This window comes from Procambarus clarkii, chromosome 53 (assembly GCF_040958095.1).
Source record: "Procambarus clarkii isolate CNS0578487 chromosome 53, FALCON_Pclarkii_2.0, whole genome shotgun sequence".
In the NCBI taxonomy this organism is placed as follows: domain Eukaryota; kingdom Metazoa; phylum Arthropoda; class Malacostraca; order Decapoda; family Cambaridae; genus Procambarus; species Procambarus clarkii.
Genome location: NC_091202.1, coordinates 25,731,557 through 25,750,261, shown reverse-complemented (window position 1 = coordinate 25,750,261; position 18,705 = coordinate 25,731,557). Strand labels below are relative to the sequence as shown.

At 40.8% G+C, this 18,705-nt stretch overlaps 1 protein-coding gene across 5 annotated transcripts in view; it reads left to right on the top strand.

The window, feature by feature from the left end:
* Naa35 (N-alpha-acetyltransferase 35) overlaps positions 1–18,705 on the top strand; it is a 55,308-nt gene that overhangs the window by 12,306 nt on the left and 24,297 nt on the right. For all 5 annotated transcript variants that reach the window (XR_006773929.2, XM_045756746.2, XM_069304813.1 and 2 more), the window contains exons 7-13: positions 2,606–2,787; positions 4,790–4,978; positions 5,566–5,706; positions 8,832–9,010; positions 11,842–12,055; positions 14,703–14,873; positions 17,579–17,671. Coding sequence is in view for 4 of the 5 variants with exons in the window: in XM_045756746.2 (XP_045612702.1) it covers positions 2,606–2,787; positions 4,790–4,978; positions 5,566–5,706; positions 8,832–9,010; positions 11,842–12,055; positions 14,703–14,873; positions 17,579–17,671 (1,169 nt within the window). In the remaining variant the exon portion in view is untranslated. The remainder of the gene's footprint in view (positions 1–2,605; positions 2,788–4,789; positions 4,979–5,565; positions 5,707–8,831; positions 9,011–11,841; positions 12,056–14,702; positions 14,874–17,578; positions 17,672–18,705) is intronic.

The following is an 18,705-nucleotide window of genomic DNA, read 5'->3' as shown; positions in this document are numbered from 1 at the left end:
GCTAAGATAAAAAAAATTTAATATGGGTAGGAGGGTTTGGCAGCCTGGTGCTCGGTCAGCAAATTAAGACTTCATTGACATTGACATTGACTTCATAGTTTATAACATTAGAAATTTATTGTAAACAAATGAAATGTAAAAACATATCTGATCTTCCCAGCATAGACTCCCTCATGCAGGTTGGGAAAAAGTCACTGTTTGTAGTATCAAGTCACTGTCCTTGGATATCTCCGAGGAGTTCCACATTTTTTTATAATGAAACAATTAGGTTATTACAGCGAAAACACTGATTTGTCTCAGTGCACGCTATCTAATCCACAACCAGTAGTAAAATTATAGCCTAGCCTAATAATCAGAAACTTCTGTAATCATAAATATAATTTATTGTAACCATTTCCAAATACAGTAGTTGTAATCCAGTTCAATATCACATCAATAATTTAATGTAAAGGGTTTATAACTTGCTTGTTTGGGGTAATGACCTCACTGCTTAATTGAAATCTAAGGAAAACGGTTAATGACATGGGCACATAAAGTGAAATGCTGTAAATTTTAACAATGCCAAACTGTCATACCTATACTGTACTTGGTAATAGAATCCCGGGTGCTCGGGTTGACGTCTTTAGCCGACCCTATGTTTGTTATGGAGGAATGAGCACAGTATTTTGTAGTTACTGGGCCATTACATGTGGCGTTCGGCTCAGCTGGTGCAATTTACAGCATTGTTAATGGTTATAGGATGTTATGGCACTGATTAATTAGCTTGTTTAGTCTTTGGAACTTTACTGGTTACTTCTGAAAGAACTAAAGCTAACAGTTCCTGAAATTTAAAAAAATACTCGGACACGTGATGCACAGCAGCCAGGGTGTTGTGGCGTCTTGTTGATAGGTGCAAACATGGTGTCTCCCTCCCATCTGCCCTAGTGAGCATTTGGGGTAAATTTTATTTATTTAATTTAATCGGGGATGATACACAAATATGTTTGTTGGTTTTAATAACTTCCATAGTATTAACTTGGGCAACTTTGTTAAATTATAACTAATACTATGAGATTTGAGTCATAGCATTAATATGTCACAGGCTGGGACTTGTTAGATGGACATCCTGAGATGCCCATGAAGGGGAGTCCACTCTGGGGAAACTCCATTAAGATATTTATTAAGATGAGACCATGGATTATTTTCTCTCCAGGGTTGCCTGTTACTTCACAAATTACTGGCATAGCATTCCCAGTGCCTGGGCTTCCTGCAGGGCTCATTTATCCTACAGGACCTGGAAAACACCTATGGGCTCAGTTGTACTATGGATACCTCTTTTGTGCCACTTGGTGATGTTAATATGTTCTGCCTCCTCCATGCTACTTGTTGGGTTGGTGACGTTTTTGACCCCGAGTCATGTGGGTCTTGTTTCCCCCCATGTGCTCTGTCTTACCTGTTCCTCTGTTGATGTTCCAAGGTTTCAGGTGGCTACCGCTCTAATATGTCTTGGGCTGATTTTTGTGCAGAGGGTTTTGAAGGTCGAATGGGGTCTTGGTGACCCGGTATCTTGTGACCGTTCCTAGTCCTCAGCGGCTTTTGCTGCCTTGGGTCACGTGTCCCGGTTGACTGTTTCTTCAAGTTGATACCTGCGATGCTGTCTCCTCCCTGGCAAGTGCCCTTTATTGTCCTTCTCCATGGGTAGTTGGCTTCAGGGAGCTGATGGAGCCCCCTCCCAGAAAATTAGCATTGAATTGTAATGAAACTCCAATTTCTGGGTGAGCCATCGAGGCTCCCAGACATCCTGCTTTCCCCAGAGCATTGTTAAGTTTCACTTTCATAGAACTGACTGTAGTGCGGGGCAACTGACCCAGTACACCACCCTCCTTCCCCCAAACGAGGGGGAAGGTGGGGGCAAACTAGTGTGTGTGCTGGTTTCACAAAATTTAGGTGGTTTTTTCATTGTTGCTGGAGTTTTTTTTTTTTTTTTCAATTTTGGGGCTGCGGTCTCGTTTTTAACCATGCAGTTGTATGTTTTGGTTTGCCTATCATTTTGGACGTCTTCCCCGGTTGATGGCAATTATGATTAACTTTAAAGAAAACTGAAGAAGCCGTGATGAGGATTCGAACCTATGCACTGGATATTCCCAGGCACATGCCCCAGACAATCCTCGTCCTCTTGTGTTCAGTAGAACTCCAGGTTACAATCCTTTTACAATCCACACCATGTTATGGCCTGATTGTCTAGGGCATGTGTCTGTGAATACCCAGCACATAGGTTTGAATCCTCATCACGGCCCCGGAATACATAGGTTTGAATCCTCGTCACGGCCCCGGAATTTCTCATTAATGCATCACGTTAATGTGATTACTCTCTGAGTATTAACTTTAAATGTAAAGTGTTCATAGGCTATGCCTCTCCAAGGAAGCCAGGTTCTGGCTCATGGTTCCCGGTAGGCTACTAGAATTCTGCAACTATGGCTCTGATCAGTGTTTGATAGCTTCAGTGAGCCTCCAGGGCTCGCCCAGAAATTGGTATTGCATTTCATTCAAAGCTGGTTTTTTAAACTTAATCAATAAAAAGAATATTACAAACTTCATTGGGTTTAATTCAGATTTTGTTTCACAGTGGACTATCCAGTGATAATGGGGTTTGAACCTCTAGTCAATCAGCGTCTCTTGCCTCCAACATTCCCACGCTATACCAGACTGCGAACACGTAAGGAAGCAATGAATTACCTTGAAGAAATGGTTGGACGTCTTCGTCACATCACAAAAATTACACACTGTGCAAGCTTTCATTCTGCTCTGGTTGGTTAATTTGTTAATTTTAGTTTGTAGAAGCCTTTGTTTATAAAGTTTAAAAACAAATTATTAAAGAGTATTCCTCATTTAATAGGTGGTAGACATGTTGAACATAGTACCCCAAGTAAGCATAACTTAAACTCAAAGTGAACACCCAACACACAAACTTCAGCATTATTAGGAGGTAATCCAGATGCCACTTAGGTTGCCGGTGGCTGAGCGAACAGAACACTGGACGCATGATCCTGTGGTCCCGGGTGCCAGCAAGAAACAATGGGCAGAGTTTCTTTCACCCTGATGCCCCTGTTACCTAGCAGTAAATAGGTACCTGGGAGTTAGTCAGCTGTCACGGGCGGCTTCCTGGGGGTAGAGGCCTGGTCGAGGACCGGGCCGCGGGAACACTAAAGCCCCGAAATCATCTCAAGATAACCTCACTTTAGGTTCCTTATCTTGTCACTTTACCCCCACCCCTTCTTCCCCTTCCTACCAAAACACTCATTTCATACCACTTAATAGTTTAAGTGTTTTCCAGTTCTAAATTACCCTTTTCAATTTTCAAGCAATTAATATTTGTAGTCTTTATGCTTGGTGTTGAGTGGGAAACATTTAAACTATGTTGTTGTCATCTTTTGTTGATCTCCTTAACCACTGCAGTCGTCATTATTTGCCAGGTTTCATTATTATTACCCAGTTTATACCAGTGATGATATTGTTTTGTAATTAATTGCTGTTGATGCGGATATCATGTACTAGGGGCTTGTGGTTATCATGAAATCACAATTTGTTATTTTTCAGTGCTTAAATCCGTGTCTGGATGATATTCCCAGATATAATCGCAGTAAAGGAGTGGGTTGCAAAACACATCTATTGAGCTGTGCCAGGAACAGATTTTCTTGCAATAGGTTTACTTATTGCATTGTAGTAGTAGTAGGCATCCATCAGCCTCGGGAAACTATGAAGTTGCGCTCTGGTTGTCGGTCTGGAGTGGCCTCTCCAGGGCGCAAAGCCAGGGTAGGTTGATACAGAGGAAGAAGCTGTCACCCAAGCAGCAGGTTCCCCCCCTCCTCTTCACGGTGCCATGTCTCCAATGAAAAGGCAAACACCAATACGATTGGTTCCAGTGCCGTCATAGGAACTGTCAGAATGAGGTTGAAGGCAACAACGAACTGCCCTAGGGAATCCAACTCCAGAGTTTACCTCGAAGTTAGCAAGAGGGCACAGGGAATCCAAACCCGGAGACCGCCATGGTTGGGACTTGAGAAGAACCACCCTCGCAAGGGCAAGAACGACCCCAGCCTTCTAAAGCAGAGCTTAGGCTGTACGAGCCCCAGGAAGTGGATGTCCCGGCCCCGCACCTACGGGGTTCCAGACAGATTGTCACGGCCCCCTTTCACCTGAGGCTGGCTTCCTTCATGACCCAGCAGAAGGAAGAGTACTAATTAATAATTACAACAATTATTATAATTAATAAGTATTACTTGTCCTTCCTTCATGATCCAGCAGAAGGAATACAATTATTACATTGTAGGCCTGTAATATAGCACCCTGTCGCTGTTTTTGTAAATTATGTGTACTGTACGCGAATCGTACTTAAATAATTGCACTTAAATGCACATGAGATGTTTAGTGGTAAAGGAATCCAAAGGTTGGTTTAGATGTCACATGGTGGCAGTCAGTATCCTGTATTTGGCCAGGCAAGTCAATTGATACAGCAGTAAGCGAGAATACTTTTTTCAAAGTCACCTGTGACATAAAAGGAGGGTTTGGAAAGGCTTTTAAGTTTTGATGAATAGGTCATTATTCATAATGACTGTTGGTCATTCTGAGTTGAATGTTCTCCTGTGACTCCCTATCACCTATAGTGACCCAACTGGTATTGCCTAAGCATTTTCTGTGATACTATCCTATAGACACAGCTTTCAATATTTTAATTAATAGCCAAATGATTCTATTCAAAAAGCTGTCTTTCATATCCATTCAAAGTAATATTTTTTAAATATCTTTCCAGGAATTCATAGAGTATTTTTCCGAAAGTCGACCATGTGTGTTGTCAAGATCGCTAGCCCAAGTGTTGTACCTTGGAGGTGACAAACTGTGGGGAGGTCAAGCAATGGCAGAAGCATTAAGGGAAGCTGCTCGCAGCTTCATCTGTCCTCCTGCACTATTGCCAAAAGCTCCAGTTATGAATAATGTTCAGGTCTGTGAATTAAATGGATAAGAACATAAAGAAAATACTACATATAATCATCTGATAAAAATATTCAACCCTGATATTTCCCGAATATAACAAAATACAAACCCAGTGTTGATTGTACTGTATTTTTCAAGTTAATTCAGATATGTATTTGATTACTTCTCTGGATACCAGTAATTATAAATGTTTAGTTCATTTGTATCGCAATAATTTAATACAACTTTGATAAGTTATAATGCGTTTTGTTGAACCTTGTGCACTTTCCCCAGAGCAGCTATGTCCTGAAAAGGAGGCCTCCATGCTTGAATACAGTAATCCAAATGCACCAGAGATTTATACAGTTGAATCATTATGATCTCTTCTGTCAATGCTACCTGTATAGCATTAGAAATATTTATATTTGTTGCAAAGGTATTCTCAGTAGTGCAAGGATACCTTATAGTTTGAGATTTGTATACTTTTTATGCTAATATTCTGTTCCATATCTTGAAAATGCCTCATTGCCTTATTTTGAAATTAGCAACACCAGTGTGTGATCATGTACCATGTGTAAAGGACAGTAGTCGAGATTTATTATTTCTTCATTTCAGGCCAAAGATTATGTTGACTCTTTCTTCAACCGGTGTGTTAGACCGTTTGAACAGCTTATTCAAACCTGCGGACACAACAGAGCACGTCAGCGAGATAAAGTGGCTCATCTTTTGGAGGAATTTGCAATGTTGCAGGATGAAGTAAGTCTCCAGGATTTTTTTTAAAACAGTATTGTATATTGTTTAGTTGCTCTGCTAATGTAATTTATGAATTGTTTAATTTATAGGTAAATTCTTTTAACCAGTATCTTAGCTGGAATTAATTGACTAAATTATTTTTTAGCAGGAGTATGAAACTCAAAATAGATAATTTGAACGACTGGGAAAACCAAATATCACTTGAGAAATAACGATAACCAGATAAAGATTAGCACAAATTTCCAGTAATTTCCAGGGGTTGTGTAAGTTAGTGGAAAGGCAAGCAAGAACACTAGGTACTGTTTATCATTTTGTTTACACACATTTACATCATGTATTTAAAGTGTCATTTAGTTTATATTTTTACCATTGCTATATGCAGAACCAGTAAACAGGATTGGTTCAACATAAATCATGAGAGGGCCAGAGAGGAAATGACAAGAAAATGGGTACGATATAGAAAGAGACATAACCCTCAAACATAACAGCACTACAAGCAAGCAAGAAATACATACACAGATTCTTGTAGTGCTAGTATGTTTGTGGGTTAGGCCTCTTCTGATATTGAACCCTTTTTCTTGTCTTTTCCTCTCTGGCCCTCTCACAATTCTGTTGAACCAATCCTGTTTTATGGTCATGCTTCCCTGTTTTGGTATGAATGTTTGTGTGCCTTCATCATATATTTCGCAAAATTTGGCATACTTCTCATTTACTTCCTTGCCAAGCAACAAATCTGTACAATTAAAATAATTAAATATTTTCTAAGATCCCCATAGTGTCCTTTCTTCAAATAGTTTATCAACAGTTTGTGTCCCCATTCTCTTCTAGATTATATCGCGAGTGAGGTGCTGTCATCTGTTAGCTGTTGTATCACTTGTTATGCAGTTTACAGTGGCCACTATATTTTTTGGACACCATACCAGCTTAGTTGTACAGTTATGGTGAACAAAATATGCAGATACTTATATATATAACGTGTGCATATAGTGTAATAACAGCAAAAACATTATGCTGGGAGGAAGAATCTTGGCAGTGAGGTAGCGTTGTTACCTGAACGTTGTGTTGGTGGCCACTATGATGTTTCTATGCACCATACCAGCTTAGTTCTCTGGAATTATTATTGTGTCTCGTTCCCTGAAGATTTCATTTTGTACAAACACACTTTGTAACTCTTCGTTTAATGTTTCACATATTTCTTTTTAATTTTCCGTGAGTCTTTCTCCCATTTTCAACCTCTGAATATCTTCCTTTACCTGCAATTTGTTGTTTATATATTTATAGAATAGGCCTGTTCTGTTTTTCATTTGTCAGCTATCCCATTTTCAAATTTTTTTTCTGCCTCTCTCCTCACTGCCGTGTAGTTGTTTCTTGCAGCTTTGTATCGATGGTATGTTTGGGGGTTTGGCCTCTATCTGTATTGATTCCATTTTTGTGTCTTGGTCTCTGGGCCTCTCGCAACTTGTTAAACCAATCCTGTTTCCTAGGTCTGCATCTGTTTTGGTATGAATGTTTGCGTGCCTTCATCATATATTTTGCAAAATTTGGCATACATCTCATTTACTTCCTTGCCTAGCAACAAGTCTGTCCAATTATACTCATTTAAAAATTTTCTAAGGTCCCCATAGTGTCCTCTCTTGAAATTGAGTTTAACAACTACAGTATTTCAATATCCCATTTTCTTCTAGATTATATCTCGAAGCATATGTAATGTCCAACAGGACATGATCATGCTTTCCCAAGGAAGAAAGATACTAAATATCAAATATCTCTTCTTCTTTCCTGGTGAATATTAGATCCAGTACTGACAGAACATCCCCTTTCCTCATTCTTGTGGGCGGCTCGACGTGTTGATTCATGAAGGTCTCCAGAATGAGGTTTACAAATCTGCCAGTCCAAATGTCCTCCGTTCTTGCTTCGTAAGCCTCCCAGTCTATTGCTTTGAAGTTAAAGTCCCTCAGTACCAACACTCATGATTTATCTTTATCTGCATTTACTATAATCTCTTATGACCATTATGAGGCCCTCTCGTTTGTCATCCAGTTCTTCCTTTGTCCATGTGTTACTTGCTGGTGGGCTGTAGGCATTTACAATTATCAGTTTATCATCCTGATTCCAGACCTGCAATGTCATTGACAACTTCTCTAGGGTTTTTAAGTATTAACTCTTACCTTCAGATGTTCTTTCACCAGCACAGCCACTCCTCACCAGTTCCTAGTTTTCCTGTCACGTCTCCAAACTAAGTAGCCCTGTAGGAATATGACCTCGTTTAAAATATTTTCAAGTTTTGTCTGTTAATGCGACAATATCTGGGACCTTAAGCTGCATTATATCTTTCAGCTTCAATATTTTATATCTCACTCCATCTATGTTGGTATATACTATTTTCAGGAACATTTTCCCCTTCCCTTTGTTCTTTTACTCCCACTTCCTGTAATGATTTTGTTGCTTTGTTTTTATGTACCATTTCACTAGCTTTCTAGTCCCTAACACTTCATAGAAAAAAAAATTGTCTTCATTTCTATCCCCATTTAGATGTTTTGCTTCAATGCGGTTCATTTTCAGCTTTCCTGTCTTTGAGAGGTCATGTCTTATTGACCAAAGTTTGCCATCCTCATCACACAAACACATGGAAGTTGCACACAAAACAGAAGAAAACCTGGGAGGGGGGGGGGGGGGGCAAAAAGTAATGCAACCTGAGATTCAGTAGTGGTCATGGGCATGTGCTTGGGAGTACCAAGTGTACTGGTTCAAATCCTTCTCATGGTTCCTACTGATTTCTCATTAATGCATTTCATTATTGTGTTTTCATTGTGTAATCTAGGGTTTCTAAGGCAAAGAAAGAAAATATAAAAATATACTTGAGTTTGACTCTGGGACCCTTAACCTGATTGTTTCAATGAAAAATATGCTTATCATTGTAACTTTTAATTACCTTACACGATTTCTTTCTAATTTAAATAATGTACTGAATTTTTCCATACTTATTTTATGATTGCTGTATAAGAGTTCATGGAGATTTGAATTAAATGCTTGGCAGCTTCTGCTAGATCTTATACAGAATACTCAGAAATTAGAGTGTATGTATTATATAACTGATTGTATTTCTCTGGTATTATTATTTTGTACAGGCAGATAAAGTGGATGCATACCTGCACAATGTTTTACTGAAGAGTGACCAACCAAGACCACATTTAGCATACCTGGGCACATGGGTTCTCTACCATACGTTAAGGTTAATGATTAAATACCTACTGACGGGATTCACACTGGAGCTGTATGCTGTACACGAGTACCATTATGTCTACTGGTTAGTATTTACATCACTTGTTTTTGCTAAAATACATACTGTATGTATTCTTGTATGTAGTCTATACCCAGCCAGGATTCAAACACATGCCATCCTGGATCACCAGGACTGACCAATCCTTATCCCTTGTGTTGCTAAGGGCTAATTGATCTTTGTCACCCACAGGCTCATAACAAAAAAAAATCTTAACCTGTTAATTTGTGTTCCATGATCACCGGAAATATAATAAAAAAATAGTAAGTGGCATATTTTGGCCGCTATAGGGCGGAGATGTCTGGCAAAGAAGAGGCGCTGACTCAACATGCGTCTGAGGCGGTCTGCTTAGCCCCAGCTGTCAAGCAGGAGTGGCCACAAAGCTATAATTATCTAACTATTTCAATGTCTGATTTTTCTTCGTTTTTTGCTGTAATATTATTCAATAGTGTTTATGATATATTTATACTGTATAATAAAATGTGTGAATCATCGCTGTACTCAAAATTATGGTGTGCATATTATTGATTCAATTATTGTGTTCATAAAACAATAAACAAATACTTTGTTGGTTATTACACTATATATACAGGTTATATATAAATATCTGTATGTTTTGTTCACCATAACGAACCACCAAGTTGATAATGCGAGACAAAAAGCAAAGAGGTGTGGCCACCACATTTGCCAATCAGCATCTCGCTGCCACTCACTCCCGCAATGACTCCTCACTCACCCACATCCTCCTCCCACCATAATGTTTTTGCTTTTATTCGCTATATATAGATGTTATAAATAAGTATCTACATGTTCTGTTCACCATAACTCTTCATCTAAGCTGGTATAGTGGCCACCCCTATCCAGCATGGCAAATCATGCAGATGTTGCCACCTCCCTCACCAAAATGGCTTCTCCCAACACTCCTTTTGCTGTTATTACACAATATATACACGTTATATTTAAGTATCTACATTTGTGTTCACCATAATGAACCTCTAAGTTGGTATGCTGAGTGGCAGAGGCAGTGGCAGCCCGCCACTGGCTGTCACTCCCTCCCTCTCTCACCTCACCTGACTCGCCAACATTCTCCTCCCACCATACTGTTTTTGGTTTTATTCACTACAGTATATTCAGACGTTATTTATAAGTATCTGCATGTTTCGTTCACTATAGCGAACAACTAAAGTGATATAGTGAGTCCAGACAGTAAAAGGTGGTCACACAGAGTCAGTAGACAACACAACTTGCATCCCTACCCAGATTACCCCTCCCATTACAGCACTAATTATCACAACAATCCTGCTATTATCGGAATCCTGGTCATTTTTATTACAGTCAGGGGTCTTCTGTAATACTAGCATTGCTAAATAATAGCATGTACATATATATTATGGCATTTTTAGGCGATGCTGTGGCCACAAGCTGAACAGCAGTGCTGTGAGCTCATGCTGCGTGCACCAGCCATGGTGGCTCACTCAGTACTGAGGCCCTCACACCCGGGAATGTGGCCCATGATTTAAAAAAAAAATGGAATCTGTTTACAAGAGCCCTGATGAAGGTGAGGTGAACCCCCGTGTATCTGCAGGCCGTTTAAATCTAGCGTAGTACTCCAACACGTCATATGACGTGTTACACTCTCTGTCTCTCTCACACTCTCTCTCTTACACACTCTCTCTTACACACACTCTTACACACACTCTTACACACTCTCTTACACACTCACTCTCACACTCTCACTCTCTCTCACACTCTCTCTCTCACACTCTCACTCTCTCTCTCACTCTCTCTCTCTCACACTCTCACTCTCTCTCTCACACTCTCTCACACTCTCTCACACTCTCTCTCTCACACTCTCTCTCTCACACTCTCTCTCTCACACTCTCTCTCTCACACTCTCACACTCTCACACACTCTCTCTCTCACACTCTCACACACTCTCTCTCTCACACTCTCACACACTCTCTCTCTCACACTCTCACACACTCTCTCACTCTCACACTCTCACTCTCTCTCTCTCTCTCACTCTCTCTCTCACACTCTCTCACACTCACTCAAAACACGTGACAAAAAATGTGAGTGTCAGACCACTGAGGAAGAATTGAAAAAGGAATATTCTGAAGTACTTTCATATATTAATATATCTTCAGAAGGAATGATTTAAAAGTTGATAAGTGTGGACATATCTAGGCAGGAGAGAGAGGTGCAATGACAAATAAATGAATGGGATTAGGTGGATATGAAATAAGAGCTGCATAAGAACAACAGGAACTACAGAAGGCCTATTGACCATATGAGGCAGCTCCTATTTATAACTACTAATGTGTTATGGGCCCATAAAATAAGAGCTGCATCAATAGGCCCATACATGGATTATAATAGCATACGATAGTAGATATTAACAATGAATTAGTGAGACAAATGTGTATCAATGGTCCTACTCAAATTGCTCTTTAATTGATTAATCAAAAATGGATCTAAATTATATAAACCACTGCTAATGTTCAAATTACATTGTAATCTGTATTAAAGCAGATTCAATTATGTTCCCATTGAAAGTACTTTTACAATTCGTTATTGAAGAAGCAATCTCCCAATCAATTTGGTGAGCATTTTCTGACAAATGAACAAACAGAGCATTAGACAATTGGCCTGTAAATACTGTAAGACATGGCCAATTGTCTAATGCTCTGTTCATTTGTCAGAAAATTCTCACCAAATTTTTCATATACTGGTACTGTACTTCATTTACTTTTGTGAATGGAGTGAATGAGTTATATATATAACTCATATACTGTGTAGTTTTATATAAACATTTTTGTTAATTTAATAGTTAAAGTTCCGACTAATATTATTTTCAGGTATCTCTATGAATTTGTTTACGTATGGTTGGTGAGTGCACTTTCAAGGGCAGATGCCATGCTCCTGGAGCAAGACGGCTATGATACAAACAAGAGCGGCAAAAGTGGAAGATCATCAAAAAACAAAAACAGAAATAAAAAGAAACATCGGCCATATGGTAAAGAAATCACATATAACCAGGCACTTCAACACTTGTGTGGGGGTTACTATAAAGTAAGTACCATACTATATTATATGTTTAGGCTTTGAAGTTTAGTACAGTATAACAGTAAATGATTAAGAATTAAGTATAGTTATAATAAGAATTATAGTTAATGTTTGTCTACCTTCCTGCTGATAACTTTGGGGGATCAGTGTCTCTGCAGCCCGGTCTCTGACGAAGCCTTCTGGGTGCTGGTTTAATCAACCAAGCTGTTCGATGCGCCTGCGGGCAGGCTGATTGATCACTTTTCTTTTGGAGGTACTTGTTGTTTTTTCTGGGGGGAGCCCTGTCAGCTCCCCAGAGCTATCCAGGCTGATATGGATATGTATAACTTTCCCTGGCATCAGTCAATGTGCATGGAGTTCTTGCCTACCAGGAACCACGGCCAGAACCTGGTTCCCTCAGAGAGGCACGAGGAACAATGGCCTATAGAAACACCCGTGTGGTTGGGACAGTAGGGAGATTGACAGCGATTGGCAAAAAGCAAACTGGAGGGTGTTAGTTATATTTGTTATACATTAGTTACCATTAACCTTATGCAGAATATTAAGTTATGTCATAATAGTTGGCAGAGTTGCTGAAGGTGATGAACACATGACAAACTTTCCTATGGTAGCTGTAATGAGGTATGGTATAAGCACGCATGTCATTTATAAGTGTGTATATATTGTGTGAATTTAATTACTAATCAGCTGTCAGGTGTGGCAAGACTTCTAGAGCTGTACATGCATTATTAATATGCTTCGTACTCGTTTGCACGTGGGTTCTGTCGTTTGCTTCTTGTGCCTACTCGAGCGACATTTGGACTGGCTCATGGAGGACTCTGGGGCACTCGGCAGTGCTTCTCTAGCTGGGGTTTTAGTCTCCGCTGTTCCGTTGTTGGCAGCTCTTCTTAAGCTGTGTGCCCTTATCCTTCAAGTGGCAGTGGCCTTGTTTTTTGACTGGCATGGGCCCTGGTCTTCCTGATGACAAAAACAAGGGCCCCTCATTTTCTCCATTATTATTTCCGGAGGAGGTTGTCAAACGGTTCTTGTCTTCTGTGGCTATTGTTTGCTATCAGTTGTCCGATTTCCTGTGTCTTCGAAGTTGTCCTCGTTTTGCAACATTACTTGGCACGGCTAAGGTGGCTTCTTCAGTTGGTCAGAGAGGGCCAGTTTCAGAGCTAGTGGAGGTGCCGCCTCTCAACTGGTGTACAGATTCCTGCGCTTCCTGGGCTCATATCATATCTACATTTCAAACTGTGTATGGAGTCAGCCTCCACCATGTCACTGCCTAATGCATTCCATCTGTTAACTACCCTTTCACTGAAAAAATAATCTTTCTGATGTCTGTGGGCCATTTGGGTACTCAGTTTCCACCTGTGTCCCCCATGCCAGTTCCTCCTCCTCCTCCTCCTTCTCTGATCTTCGTGTCTGGAGTTTATGACGTGTTTTTATTACGATCTGATCAGGTGACTGGTTTATTGGTGTCCCACCTATGGTCCTCCTCTCGGTGATATTATGAAGTCTCCTGGTATGCTTTTTGTCACTTTCTCTTTCTTTGTCGTTCCTCTTCGGTGTCAACTTCAGTTGTCCTGACTTTCCTTTCTTTGATTTTTTTAGAATTGCATCTGATGCCAAATACTGTCGCCTCGTATTGTGCGGTGCTGCAGAGCTGTTTCAGCTTGCGTTCGGAGTCGAGGAAGTATTCCTCGACCCCCATTTCATAATCTTCCTTGGGTGCTGTTTCACTTCTGGCCTGCTTGGTCTGTGGACTGTTTTTTTTTTTTTCCTTCAGTTCCTTTTGTGTCCCCCTTCGGTTCATTATTGCTTTCATAAGGCTGTTTTATTTTATCTCTCGCCTATGGTTGTGTGTGAGAGCTTTATGCTCTCGTTTGGCACAGGTGTTTTTGACGCCAAAGGTAGCCGAAAACCTTTTGTTCTTTCGGCCCTGGGGGTTGTTTTGTTTGTCTGCTGTTGGCTTCTACTTTTCTGATGAAGAATGAATTGGTTGGCTTCCACAGGGGTCCTTTGGTTGTGGATGCTTGATTGGTTTGGCCAAGGTTACATCATGTGCCATGAATGGTGGAAGCTCTGCACCACTACTTTCGTGCCACTGCTTCTATTTCGGTTTACTCACGGGTTGATATGGTTTCCTGGGTACCCTGTTACAGGGCTGGTATATTTCGGGTCATCTGTACAGTACCGTAGTGTTATTAAGCCTTGCCTACCTGTGGTCTACCCTCGTGCCCATGATGTTTAGAAATTTGTCAACGCTCTTGGCTGTGTTTGTCAATGTTTTGGGCTGATATTCGAGTATGGGGGTTTTGGCAGTCAAACAGGGACCTGGCACTCTGGTATCTCGTCGGCCGTGTGTGGTCTTGGGTCATGTGTCACCGCCTTATCATTCTGGCTCGTGGTCCCCGGTAGGCCTAAAAGAACTCCACGACTAATGGCACCTAGTAGTTTGGCACTTGATCAACATTGTAGCTTCAGGGAGCCACCGGGGCTTATCCAAAAATTGGTATTTCATTACATTCAGTGCTGGTTCATAATTCTCATTTCTACTGGGCTACTTAGTTTCTTACCAGGGGGTAGATTCTCTCCAGTGTTTGTGAATATCCGTTGATGAGTTAAATTGGAGCACTTTCAAATTAGTATAATTTTCTTATTTTTCCAGGCAATGTTAGGCTTGAGAGAGGCAGGAAAGGTGAAGCTACCTCTTCAAGAATTTGATAGTGAACAAGTTCGGTATGAGCATCGCTTCCTGCCATTCAGTGTAGTCATGACACCTCCACCTGTGCACTATGATCAGTTTCTATCCATGACTGATTTATCCAACTTTCCTCAGGTGAACTCAACAAATAATTTAAAGTCTTTGTTAATATTGATCTTTATTTTTTAAATGCCATAATACTTTGTGACAACTACTTTACTTTTATGACAGCAGTTTTTCTTACATACTCTATGCTCTATTCACTTGCATTTCTGAGTCATTTTTATCATTGTTTATTCTGTAGACTTGTACTGCCATTTGTTTAATTTACATTCTGTAGAGTATTATGTTTTCAGCATTACAGTATAAAGAATTTTTGTATTGCGTTTCATGCAGTTTTGTTTATTTTCAGCTCCAAATTATCTTCGAGTTTCTGGGGGGCTCTCCTTGTTGCTCCCTAAAGCTCCAATGCTGATATAGTGCCAAACTACTAGCTTTCATCAGTCAGAGTTCTTTTAGGCCTACTGGGGTCCACAAGCCAGAACCTGGCCTTCTAATGAGGAGCAGAGAGCAGTGGCGCTATGATAAAATTGTGAGTGAAGTTTTAATCATGTCTGCACCCACAAAGTCAACAAAACAAAACAGACCACTGCTGGTTATAAGAAATAATGATACCTTAAAATCACCAAAAGAACTCCCCAAAAAATGTTAACAAATGGTAAAAAATTTATGAAACTTATCCTAGGACGTTTGCCCCGCAAATGAGCTAGTACAGTTTATACCAGTTTGTACTAGCTAGTTTGCCCCCCCCCCCCCTCCTTCATCTGGGGGTGAGGAGGGAGGCAGATTGGGTCAGCCAGCTGCTCCTCCCTGTTTTTGCTACTGGCAGCCGTTGGTAGCCTGGATGTCCACTGTCACCTTTGACATCTGTTTCATGCCTTCAGCTAAATGGTGGTTTACTGTTTTCATATGGCCAATGGCCATATGAGCACTACATTTAGAATATTGTCATGGCTGCCATCGACAGGGGAATACAGTACCCCCAGAAAGGTATGCGTAACAATACAAACCTCCAACTGGTGAAAATTGCAACCTACATCTGAACAAAGCCAAAGACCTCCCCCAGCAAAAAAAAAAGTCATCCAACTAGCACGCCCGCTCATTAGCACCCACCCCTTCCTCAACAGGTGGGAGGGGAACCCCACTCAGGTGAGCCAGCAGCTCACCACTCCAGTTCGAAGAATGATGAAAACCGCCAACCAGAGGGAGGAAAGGTGTCGGGGAGCCTCCGAGGCTTGCCCAGAAAATGGTGTTCTATTACATTCAATGCTGATTTTCTGTGGGGAGCCCCATCGGCTTCCTGAAGCTAACTGCCCACAGATAAGTAAAAACAGGGACCAACCCAGTAGGCGGCAGCACCACAAGTCTCAAGACGAAGAGACAACAGACCGAGACAGATGCCCTAAAGCAACAAAAGGCCACAGAGGGCCTGGAACGCTGATAAGAGAACGGGCGGCCAGGACCCTGTCCGAGCTCCAAAACCACTGTGCCCAAATGTCAACCCAAGACATCCCAATCACAGCAGTGAGAACAGCATAATTCCGCTCATCATGGGCACGAGGTTAGACTGCAGGCTGGCTAGACCTGAGAACACTGTGGATAACCAGAGAAACACAAGCCCTGGAAAGGAGAACCAGGAAAACTAGATCGACCGAAAGCGAGTCCACTGTCTCCGAACCAGGGGCCTGCAGGTAGCAATGTAAAGCTGCAACTGGTCACGAAACATGATGCACTCCATGCCTTCCCTGGTGGTGGCAGACATGAATTACTTTAAATGTAAGGTGTTCATATTGTTGCTGCTCCATATACCTCTCTGAGGGGGCTGATTATCAATTCTCTTCAGTTGATCCCAATGCATTGTGGTATACTCAATTAATAATTAACTTGATCAACTGGCCAAAGCGATGCACAACACACTTTACATTACCCATCATCCAATTACTTACGTTGTACGTAAAGGATCCCTTAAAGTTACCATCACTCAAGATTTTGTAACGAAATGGAAAACGTCCATATAAAAGAAATGGGAAACTTGGAAACATGTCGGGTATAATACAAGAGTAATTGATGTAACGATGACCAGATTAAGGCTGGGATACACCAAACTGGCAGCACACAGCTCTAAATAGAGAACAGACATCATCAAACTTTGCATCCACTGCCATGCTCCAGACACAATCGACCACTACCTCCACCTTTACTGTTTTCGACATCATAGCACCAGAATAAACTTCAAGCAAGTACTTATCACCCTTAACAAACTTTTTTTTTTACCATCGATCATATATTAGGAGGTAACGACGTCTTGTTACATGAAAAATATCAAATTGTCAAAGCACTGGCTGGCTAAATATCTCCAATCAACCAACAAATTGGCCACGTTTGACCTGTGCTACATTTATACCTCTTGCCACCAACAGCCAAATACAGAGAGCAAATGCCCTTCTAACACATGCCTCTGTTTAGTCGCCACTTCTCTATCAACAGCCAAAGAAAAAAAAATTTCAGACCTTGGCATTCTCAACACTGACGATCCATGGTGGCGCATCTCCCAACATTTGTACTCATGTAGTCATCAGGAGGATAAATTTTTCGTGCAAACTGCACATATCAAGAAGGTTCTGGCGTGTGGTCCTTAGTCAGCCAATAAAACTCCGCGAGTGATGGCACCTAGTAGTATGGCACTGAATTAGTGATATTAGCTTCAGAGGGCCACTGGTGCTCACCCAGAAATTGGCATTTCATTACATTCAATGTTTTTTTTTTTTTCTTTTTAACAGCCAGTGTCTCCAGCCACACTTTATCATGATGCTAGGAATCATTTCTTCAAAGCACGGTCTCTACTTGAAACAATTCATGCTCCCAGCAGTGAGGTATGTATTCTTATCATTCATATTTAGTTACAGTGCAAGGAAATATGTTATGAGAGGCTGGCTAGTAAACTAGCTGGCCCTAGCTACCTATGAAGACTGCCGTGGTTAAAGTAGCATTTTGAATTTTCTCCCAAAGAGTTAAGACAGAGTTAAGAAGAGCAATTGAAGGTTTTACATGGAGAAGACTGCTACAAGTGACTGTGAACAAGAGTAAAATTATGATTCTTGAAAGGTTAGGGAAAGGAAAGGTAAAAAGAGTATAAATGAAGAAGTACTTGACATGAATAGTAGTGTAGAAATACATTTTAAATTGCATGTGTGATGTTAGAAGGGTAATATAAATTAAAACCAATTTTAACTTAAAGATATGGAGTGCAAAAGTCGGTGAATTGTATGATTTGAGTGTTCTAAGGTGGCTTCGCATGTTGAATGATTGGATGATTGACAGTTGAAGCATTGATTTGTATGAAATTGTAAGTATTTAGGATGAGTGGAAAGCCAAGAGGAGGAGGAGCAAACTTGGTGGGTGAGTGTAAGGAGGCAAATATTTTGAATGTAAAGAGTACCTGAGAAGTGGTGTAGAATTAGGCCATGAGGCTTATGATCATATATCAGACATCGATATTGTGGTAAGAGAAAGGGAATGCAGCTACCCCCTCCAAAAAATTTACTAAATATAATTAGGAAGGGAAATGTAATTTTGGATCAACATTCAGGTATTTCTTGCAAAATCTCACTTGGAGAGAAAATGCTATGATCTCAGCTGCCCAGATTATCAAGTAAAAGACACAGAATGCTACACAGAGTGGCAAACAGGAATTTAGCTTTGGAGATTCGACCTTCCTCCCTTTCTGGCCCGTTGTCGTCGTGAGGGGGCTTGGTGGGTGGCTGCTGGGGTGTGATGCTCCATGGGAAAATCCTCTGTCCTTTTGTAGCCTTATGCTCCTGCTGCCATCTTCACAAATTGTGCTGGAGGTCTTTTCCTCTTTCCTATGTTTCCTCCTCCCCTCCTGGGGATGAGGAAACCAAATATT